General features: G+C 33.7%; 1 protein-coding gene across 1 annotated transcript; it reads right to left on the reverse strand.

Moving 5' to 3' along the window:
• Positions 1-3697: 3697 nt before the first annotated feature.
• On the reverse strand, positions 3698-9733 carry LOC109241474. The gene is made up of 11 exons (XM_019408213.1): positions 9287-9733; positions 8044-8135; positions 7698-7891; positions 6204-6243; positions 5968-6049; positions 5783-5860; positions 5563-5688; positions 4803-4924; positions 4513-4552; positions 4304-4378; positions 3698-4024 (listed from the first exon to the last, which is right to left on the reverse strand). The coding sequence occupies exons 1-11, from the start codon at positions 9577-9579 to the stop codon at positions 3868-3870; spliced, it is 1299 nt and encodes a 432-aa protein (XP_019263758.1). The 5' UTR covers positions 9580-9733; the 3' UTR covers positions 3698-3867.
• Between the last annotated feature and the right edge of the window lie 1177 nt (positions 9734-10910).

The raw sequence follows: 10910 nt of genomic DNA on the forward strand, positions 1-10910 counted from the left end.
AATTTATAAAGAAAGCTTGAGAATATAAATGTATTAAGATTCATTGAAGTTTAAGCGAAATTGTTAGCTGGGTTTGTTTGTGATTTGAGGCTTGTTGATTTCTTAATCTTCATCTGCATCTTCGCCGGAGGAGCTTCATCTGCGACTGTACGCTTTATCCAAATCTTCATCTGAAAAACCTCTCACTACCACCTCTTTCCAATCCCATTCAGAAAAAATAAGAAGCTATAGTCACCGCCAAAAGAGTCACTCTGATATCGGGGTCTGTTCTTTCTTTAGGTTTGTTCTTCATTTTATTCTGTTTGGTTCTTCATTGTTTTGCTGTTGATGAGAATGTGAAAAAAAATGGAGGAGATACGGTGGGGGGTTTATGTGAAGAAGGTTAGTCTGTCAATTAATGGTGGTGTTAATGGTGGCTGGTTAGTACTGATTTGAAAGATGTATTTGAAAGGAGACTATAATCACCATACAAAGGATTTGGAAAAGCTTGAAGAATACCTAATGGGTCTGTCATGTTCTTCAGAAGTTGTTGAATTTCATTTTATGTTACTTGAATATAATGTTGAGGCTGAAAATTGTTGATTAAATTCTGGTTTTGAAGCTATCTTGTGGTGAAATATTGAGGCTTTTGGGTGGTGAAGCTGCCGATGGAAGAAGAAATCGAAGGGGAAGAGAGGTATTGGAGGTGGTGAGGTTAATTATGTGGCATTTTTAATTGAGGGGTCCCATTGCTCTGTTTCAATATGTGCAATTAGTTCAAAATCCCTTCAATTTTATTTGAGGATTAAATTACTTCCATGCTGACATGGCATTTTATTTGGTAGGACCTGCTGACTTGGCTGCTGACATGGACAAAATATTAGAAGGGTCAGCTGCCACAGTGGAGGGACGTTAGGGTTAGGGGTAATTTTGCAAACTTTGTTAACGGTAGGGACGAGAATGGCCGAAAAGTTTAACGGGTGGCACAAGCAACCAATAAACAATAGTAAAGGGGCAATTTTGACCCTTTTCCCATTAATTAATGAGAACAGGCAACATAAGAGAATTCGTAAAGAACTTTTTAATTCTTTAATATTTATCCATGTGAATTCTCTTTTATTTTTGCACATCATACTTAAATTGATATGGCTAAACCAATTATGCCAACTGAATAAATTATAAACATTGATAAACTTCAGGTTTACACTGACGTGTGCAATCATCAATAAACTCCAAGTTTATTATGATATGATTTTTTATGTCAATAAACATCCACTTTAGTGTGGTATTCTTTTATTTGTGTAGTGCAAACTGGAGAATAAAGCGGGTAGCTTTTCGCATACATATTATCCCGCTACAAGTTGTAGTAATAGAAGATATTAAATCTTTCCTTTATTTATAGTCTCAATATGACCAACCGCTTTCGCGAATACTTTAGAAACTCAATAAGTTTCTTTAAGACTTACTACGATAATTTTATTTCTCCAAAATAGTAATAATTGGCTCTTCCAGAGCTCTCAATTAATTTGGTACTACCACATATTCATCAACATCAATATGGTGAATATCTCTTTTAAAGAGAAAGTAATATCATTATGGTTATGGTCAAATTATATGCAAAATTCGTTTCTTGCATTACCGTTGTTTTTTAATAATCACAATGCCAAAATATTTTGGCGTACAATAAGTACGTGACTAATGACCATTTAGGCCATAATAATGACATTATTTTCTTATATCATCTCAAACCTCCTTCTAGATGTGAGTGTGGTATATTCACTACCACTAGCACGTTCATATTCATAAATCAGATGTTGTCACATTCATATCATGAATGGACCATAATCATCTATATGTGCTTTATAAAATCTCATGTCAAATCAATGACAAATATTACTTTCACAAAGTGAAGGATTATTTTGAGAATCCTTATTATTCTCATTATTACAGTGATGGCGATTATAATTTCGTCTATTGCCACGTCCACATCCATTAATACCTTCACGGTAATAATTTTGTCTTCTTTCAGACTAATCACATATTGCTATCATATTCTCTTAAAGGAATGAGAATGGAGCAAATTCAATGGGACGAATTTTCACTTTTTGTGCTCACGATCATACATGACTTTGATCAAGGCAAGACATAGAAATTTTACCACTTCGAGTGGTTATAATTTGTTACTAACTCCATTAGAGTTATAATCAAAATTTATTTTCTTTGCTTTTATTTAACATCAAATTATAGAATAAAAGAGAAAAATACGGTAAAATACATACCTTAAATTCAGAATTTAATCATGAAGGAAGCTCATGGAACAATTGACAATCATTATGCTCAATCACAAAGCTTCTACTCAATTGGTTAGAGTCTCGTACTGATAACGTGTTATAAAACAATAAATGAAGAAGAAGAGTATTGCAGAGAAAAGTACAGAGAGAAAATTCTTATTGATATTGGATGAATTACAATGGAATAGAACCCTCTATTTATAGGAAAAAATGACTTAGTCACCAAGCAATAAACCCTAGAATCTCTCTAAATATAGACATTCACCATAAATACAATTCTATTTATAACATTTATGAAATAATAAAGTTGTACTGTGATTGTACTGAGAAGATGAAACGCGAGACTTAAATTACTTTAGCTTAAAAAGGAATATCAATATTTTCTTTTAAAAAAGGTAAGCTATTTTTGGACGACTGAAAGAGAAGACAAGTTAAATCTCTTAGACAAATGGAGTGGTCTGTTATCAATGAAGTAAGTACAATTCTTGAAGATTAAAGGTTCAAATCCTAATAGAAATAAAAAATACTAGAAACTCATTTTGATAAGTGTTGTAAAGTAAAATAATAAGGTGTTTGGATAATTCATAAGATTTAAGTTATACACACTAACGTGTAAATATTATTTTTTAAGGAACCTTACATAAATGTCCCAACTTTCCAACCTCTAGTCATTACTCATAAACTTACTAAAACTAGCCAAGCACATATAAAAATTGAAAACCCAAAAAAATAAGGTTCTTTCTCTCCAAGAATCATACGCAAAGATCTCCTTCCATATTTTCAAGTGTGATTAGCAATATTAAATGCAAGACGGAAAGGACTTTTTCAATGGGTATGGTTGAGATTCATTGAAAACATATAGATGAGTCAATATATAAAATTTAAGAATGATTAGAGGTGATTTGGACTGATTTGGTATCAAAATTCATAGTTAAAATCGAGTTCAAAAAATTCTTCTGCAACACATGTATCTCACACGCAGGTATACATGGATATACATATGATACACATTTGATACATATATATATACTCAAGTGATACACGGTGTGATACACCTATCATCTTTTTCATGTTCATCTTCTACTTCGAATTTTCAATTCAATCCACCTTAAAACTCTACTTAATCATCCCAAAACTGAGATTAAAGCTCCTTAAGATGTACTCAATCTATTCTAATAACACCTACTCAAAAGAAAACAAAAATTTAACTTTTTTGGCTACAAATAGCTAATTGGCTAATATTAGTAATATTTTATGAATTGGCCAATTTTTATAATAAGCTACTTATAAATGGACATAGTTGATATTTTCCCTATTTTTTTCTGTCTTTATATTATTAGCTATGTTTTAGTAACTCTAGCTAGACTTGGAAGTTGCTGCAGAGTACAATCAAGTTGAACTCGAGAAATACTTAAAAACATGTCAAGCAATGGAAAATTGATTTAAATTCCTAAAAGAATGAAATAAATTAATAGTGGCAAAGTATCTTCTTTTACAAAATGAGAGAGTTGCCAATTACAATCAAATTTTGAGAACTTGTCAAGTACCAACATTCAGCATAAACCCTGCTTCATAAAAAAACACATTGTTCTGCTTGTCATTGTGAGGAGGTGGGAGGCAATTCATCTTCTGGAGGTACAGATGGTCCAAAATCCATATTTAGGAATACACCAGGCGGTCTTTCTCGAGGTTCGATTGACAATAATTGAGTTGAATCCCCTACTACATCCGCCCATCCATAGTGAGGTTCGGCCCTAAAATAATAAGTGAAACATGTTAATTCAATATATAGGAACTATCCACAACATATGGTACTTATACGAGTTCAACTTCTATACACTGACAGAGTGAAAGTATTAGACTATCAGGTCACCTAAACGATAACCACGTATAACTGTCCATAATATGTTGAACTAATTACTTGGAAAACAAAGCAAGCAACTTGCTAAAACACGTTAAATTACACTGCTAGAGTAAAGAAACTGTATATAAGTTAAATTCTACTTATATTAGAAGAGGTGACCATAACTTACTCGTAATAAGTTCCTTCATCCACAACGATGTCCCAACTTTCACCCGTTGTGCTCTTGCCATACTTGTGCACTTTGCTGATTCATGGAAACAACATTATCTTCCCTTTAAGTTTCTAATATGTAAAAAGTGCTATGGAAATAGACGTGCAACCGATAAAGTGTAATTTTAATTTACTGAATACAAGTTTAAATTCATAATTGTGACATACCCGTTACCAAAGTGCTCCTCTCCCCATGTCCTCGACCATCCTGGAAAATTAGAAAAATAATAATAAGAAAAGTTTTGGACGACTAGTTACCTTGAAACTCAAAATAAGAAAACACATATTACATGAACTTATATCAGCCCTTCCAAATATTTGCAAAATATTCCATTATAGCTTAACAATTGCTAGTACATGAAATTATGCTAGTTGCTTCGTAAAAGATTATATGTTTTAGCACCTAAGTCCTTTTGGAAGGTAAAGTTGTAATTCAAATGAACAAAAGGTAGACATACTTTCACCGCTGGGTGACACGTGCCAAGTCTCCCCTTGTCGTGAACCAATGCCAGCAAAAAATTTCTCTTCCCATTTGTCTCCCCATTTTGTTCCAAGCTCAGTTTCCGCCCACTTGTCTGTCCTGAGAAAAGGAGCATGGAACTATAAGCAACATAAACCAACTTGTCATTAGCAACTCAAGATTGCTAAGGAGGATTTAACAAAAAAATTCACCCTTCACAAAGCTAATTGTTTACAAATTTCTGCCATCATCAACGATATTCGGGAAAAGGAGAATAAGGACAGACTTTTTACAAACCTCACTTCGAGCTATTTTGTCTAGCATCAGCTGAGTTTCAATTATATGAAAGTCCAATTCTAGAGGGCGCATCAGTGGGGACTGGGGACTTATAAGGATGACCATAATGTTAAGGATTATCTCACCGACAAATTCTGGAACTTGATATTATTTCCAATAACAAATGCAGTAGCAAAATCAAAGTCCAACATAGAGCACACCTACCCCAGGCACTTATGACTAGTTGCAGCTCTAGTTTACTACTATGTTTCTTGAAGGACAAAGTCAAAGTATTTGTGATTGCCCATGTGACATAGGATGTATAAAACCAGTTAAAGGCTAAATTGGTCGCAGGACATCAAACATGCCAGCAGTTTAGCAATAAACACTGTAGTAGTTATGCTTTCACCAAAACTCAATTGCATTAACCAGGCAGGAGTCGGGTTTTGAAAATACACACTAGAATAGAATAAAGTGTGTACCATTTAAGAACAGATCCTCTTCCGTCATAATGCTCCCCCCATTTCTCCCACCAAGACTGTTCATTTAATCTGCCATACTTGTGGGCCCCTTTCTCTGTCCAACCCTTCGCATCATATTTTTCCCACCTGCATATAAAATAACATGCTTATTTATTGTATTTGCAGGTAATTCCACTGTGCATGACCAGGTAAAACAAATGTTCCCCTCAAAATCTCTTACCAATTTTCGTACCACCCAGCATTCTCTGTGCCTGATTTTGCTTGTTTTTGTGCACTCCTTTCTATCCTAGCAAGATTACTGCAGATTGAAATGCAGCACAACACAGTTTTAATAATTTTCTCGGAAGAATAAAGCAGTACTCGGCAGCTTATAAGATCACTGAATCTAAGATAATGTATAATAACCTCCATTCATCTTGGTGAAGAACTTCCCGCCATGTTTCCCACCATGAGTCCCCTTCAGCATTTTTCCCAGATTTCTCCACACCTGCCAATTATCCAAAAGGATAACTTATTAATGTTTCATGAAGTGCAGAAATAAAGGATGAAAGTGGAATAACTAAAAACAGTTGTAAGATGGATAAATTAGCCAAATGCAGCCACATATTACATATTTGAAAGAAAAAAGGAAAAAGCCAAACCTAGTTCTTTGTATCCCGTCCAATCACTTTTCTCCCACCACTGTCAAGGAGATCAACAAATCCAATTAAATGCATCCACCTGGGATGGTACTTGACAAGGTTATAAAATAATGTCTAAACTGGAACTTAGCTAGCGTTTGGCCATAGATACCAAATTTATTTTGAAAAATCTTATTTGGGTGAAGTTTGGTTTGAAGATGAAAATGTGTTTGGACATACGTTTTCAAAACATATTTTCCAACTTTATTTTGGAAAAATATGTATATAATTCCCAAGTTTTGGGATTTTGGCCCAAAATCAGCTCAATAGCTGATTTTGGGATTTGAGATTTGAGATTTGGGATTTGGCCAAAATATGGGCAAAATTTATGGCCAAACATGAGTTTTGAAAATAAATCCCAAATTTATTTTGGCAAAACTCATGGCCAAACGGGGCCTTAATATCCAAACAACAACGATGAACGACAACCCCAATTTGCTTATCCTCTTACACACTCCACAAACTAGGCTTAGATTCGAAGTATTTTTCAATGGAGGTGTGAAGGAGAATTCCAATATTTTTTACCAAGGGCACTTATCAATCAGAAGCAACTATTATTGGCCAACAAAAGAACTAGTTTACTGTAATAAGCCACAACCAATACTCTAAGATGTACACCACTAGGACTTATCCCTAAGCCCAATAAATGATTATATACAAGCATCCCCAGGCTCTAACCAAAAAAGTGAACTGCATCCATGTTCAGGAAAGAGAGTTAATTTCTGATAGCTAAACATTCCCCAAATTCCAGGCATTTTATATATGTAGTTCTAGGCACTTATGACCGGTTCAATACTCCACAAGCCCTAACCATAGAAAAAAATGAGCAACCAAATCTAGCAAAGAAAAAAAAAATTCTGTGGTGACTAACGTGAAAAACTTCCTGTGGTTCTCAACTAAAATAACCTCTACTTATCTTGCTCGTGTCATCAATGTAGTTAAGATCATCATAGTTCTGTGTTCAGATTTTCACTTCATTTTAGTACCTGCAATTTGTTCTTGGATTCTTTATAACTCTCAAGCACTAATAAAAATATTATGAGCAGAAATGACAATAAACTAAGAGTATGAAACCTTCCAAAAAGTTTAGTCCATCGATCACCATTTTCCTGATCTTATTTTTCTTAAAGTAAAACATGAAAAAAGAACTGATTTCGAAATCTTGCTTCAAGTATGACGAAAACAGAATGTGCCATGACTCAGAAATTAAAGAAGATAAAGTTCATGTATATATTGCTAAGCATTACTCTGAATGCATAACAACTCATCAAGTTAAATGCATTCAAATACTTAAGCTCTTTTGTGCACAAGGCACTAAATCTAGGAGGATCTTGGAATAATATTCTTGAGATTGTACATCAGGTAGTTCATTTATGCAAAAATGTGATATGTCAGTACTCGGGGGGAAAAAACAACGCAATTGTACACCAATCACAAGATTAAAAACACATGTACCGTTTCTTTCCATTCTAAGGTACCATCATTGCTCTGACCACCCATCCTTGTCCAACGACATCGGTATCCATTGTCACCAAGGTCTTCTCCACTCTCTCGGTACCATGTATTGCCATCTTCATTTTTCCCAGTTTCATTGACATTATCATTTAACAGACTGATGCCCCAGTCTTTCTCATTAGCAATACCAGTGTCTATAGAAAGGAAGAATAATCAGGAAATTTATTATCAGATACCACTAAGACACTAAGACCCTACATAGGTAAAATGCAATGAGGGTAACTGTTAATATCATCTGAAAAGAGAAAGAATCTTATAAAGCCGGGACGGAAGGAACCACAAGTACCTCGCTTTGGTGGAGAGTCACGGGACTGAGGGCCTGAATTTCTTGGGATACAACGTGAAAAGAACTTTTCTGGTTTTGAAACAAATCTAGACCTGCATAACGAAATGTTGATGAAAAACACAAAATTTTCAATAAAAACAAACATCACTTGCAATCAATCAAAAAGGAGGCACAAAGGGGAAACAGTGAGTCAATAACTGTGAAGATATTCTAGGATACTAGAAATTCAAGACTAATTTGGAATTTCACATCAAGATTATCAAGCCTACAATGAATGGCTTGCTAATGACCCTTCAGAAAAGATTATCAACTTTCTATGTAAGACTATTTAGTAGTGCAGACCAAGTGGTGATATCAACAAAATGCCGAAAATTTTAACAATAGGATACCTCTCTCTTCTCCATACCTTAACGATGGGGCGGAGATCAACCCAAATAAACACTGAAATTTATTGTATGTAGTGAAACAAGCAGGGTTACAAAATTGCTAAGATAATCCATTGGTAATACTCACACTTTTGACGCAATAAGTTATGTGGTAGAAAAGATCACGAGACCCAACTTGCAAAGTTCTGCCTTTGAAGAAAAAGAGAAAAATCTAATCCTATACAGATTCGTACCAAGATGGCTGAAAGCCTCATATTTGATAGGGTTTATGTGTTAATGGTTATATACATAAAATTTCTCCTTTGTGTTGAAATGGGGAAGCATATACTAATTTATGAGGAAATGCAGTTGAAGCATATACTAAATCCCATCCAAATAGAATTCTTTACTTCAAATATGACATTGTTCAAAACCTTTGCAAGGGATATAGCACTAACCTATCAAAGAGCTCAAAGAAAACCTCAATATATGTTCAACAACTAACAATATGAACCACCCATTTTGCCCCGATTACTCATTCAGGCTTCTCTAAGTTATTACTTCGACGAAATTTAGTTTTTCTTCTATAAATTCAACTCTCTATTTTTACTTACTGTTTGTAACAAATTGATATCCAAGCCACGAGACAATAAAGAATGATCAGAAAAAATGTAACATAAAAATTACATTTCCCAAAAAAATGACACCTTTTTATAATATTTAGAAATAATTTAACTTTAAATTTCTCATTTTATAGGAGTAATTAATGAGATGATTTATTGCCACAAAAATGTCTCTGTCATATTCTAGACAACAAATTCCAAAGACTTTCTGTCTTAAACTCAGTTCTCAATCAAACAATTTCACGAGTGACTTACTGAGGAGAAGGAAAGGGCATAGAAGAAGAAGCTTGAATCCTCATATAATTAGCACTCATCTTCTTAGCATCAAACCTCCAATCCTCACCTCCTCCACTTTTATCGACACCATTCCCTGAATTAATTGGCATTGCTGAATCTGAACAACAACATTTTATATTACTAATTAACTTCCTCTTCTTCCTTCGAAACTCCAGAAATCCCCCATTATTACGGTAATAATAATAAACAGAAGGTGATACATCAAGCTTAGCCCCTATGGGCACTGTGAAGCCTCTAGAAGAAGCCGCCATTATTATTGTTCAGGAAAATGCCATTGGAATTAGTAGAGAATGTGTTGATTAAACCCTAGAAATTGAGGTTTTTAGGTAGGTGAAGAATTGGAAATGAGAATGGGAATTGGAAGAGAAATTAGGAGAATTTTTTGAGTACTTATAGGGAAATATTTTTGACGGTGAAGAGGACCAAAAAGTAAGAATGGATAAAAAAGGGGATTATCTCGAAAAATATTTTAAGCTTTTTAGTGTGGGGTCCGTGCGAATTTGCGATTGGGTCTGGTGTCTTGTGATGTGTATCCATTTTGCCACACGGGATTTGCCACGTGTCCGTTAGTGAATCAGCTTTCTTGGACCCTCTCTTTGCCAATCTCCCATTACCAAAATCACAAATGGCAAATAAAAATATTTTGCTAGCGTTTGGACATAAAGTTAGTTGAAACTTGAAAAATAATTTTTGAAGTAGTGAAAAATAATTTTTGGAAGTTGAAATTATGTCTGGACATATATTTTATTTGAAAAAAATTTGAAGTTTTGTGAGTGGGAGAACAAGTTTCACCCAAAAACTACCCTAAACTAAATTTTGGGAACTTGAAAAATAATTTCAGAAATTTTTCAAAAATAGATCATTAATCTATTAACAAACAATATTTTCAAAAAAGATTTAAAAAAAAGTTGCCAAAATCTATGGCCAAACGGGAGCTTTGTGTTTCTAACCCGTGTTTCATACTCGCATTAAGTTTTGACTAATTTACCGTTTGGCCGTAAAAAATATTTTACTTTTTTCCGAAATTTTCTTCGAAATCAATGTTTGGTCATAATTTTTCAATTTTCACTTGAAGATAAATTTCGGAATTTATTGAAAATTTGAAAAACTCCTAAATGCTGTTTTTCAAAATTTTCACTTAGATCACTTACAAAAAATAAAAAATAACCCAAAATTGTATTCATGTCCAAACACAGCTCTAATTTTCAAATAGCATTTTCACTTAAAAAAAATTCTCACTTTTTTCCAAAATTTTACAATTCTTATGTCCAAGAGCCCACTTAGAGTCACGTATCTTCTATTTGGTTGATTAAACGAGAAAATGCTTTTTTACAAAAATAAAAATCATTTCAAAGTTTGAATCTGACACGTCTAATTAATTATGGAGAGATTTTATTTATTTATCACAATCTTGATGGTGACAGATTTATTATGATTTAACAATACTAACCATTTGCAATGATGCTTGCTTTGTTTTCAATGTGACTTACATTGTTTCGATTTGAGTACCCTTAATCCATCATTTAATTTGTTAATTATGATTCATATATGTTAGGATTTTCTTTGGGTAGGTAGATGCGTT

This window comes from Nicotiana attenuata, unplaced genomic scaffold (assembly GCF_001879085.1).
Source record: "Nicotiana attenuata strain UT unplaced genomic scaffold, NIATTr2, whole genome shotgun sequence".
Lineage (NCBI taxonomy): Eukaryota > Viridiplantae > Streptophyta > Magnoliopsida > Solanales > Solanaceae > Nicotiana > Nicotiana attenuata.

Bases quoted from the DNA above. Each gene is read 5' to 3' on its own strand.
- LOC109241474 (XM_019408213.1), bottom strand. From the start codon at position 9,579: ATGGCGGCTTCTTCTAGAGGCTTCACAGTGCCCATAGGGGCTAAGCTT. The intron at 6,244-7,697 runs GTACATGTGTTT...TCTCCTTGACAG, and splicing joins CCTTAGAATGGAAAGAAACG to TGGTGGGAGAAAAGTGATTG. The intron at 4,553-4,802 runs GTATGTCTACCT...CTAATTTTCCAG, and splicing joins CGTGTCACCCAGCGGTGAAA to GATGGTCGAGGACATGGGGA.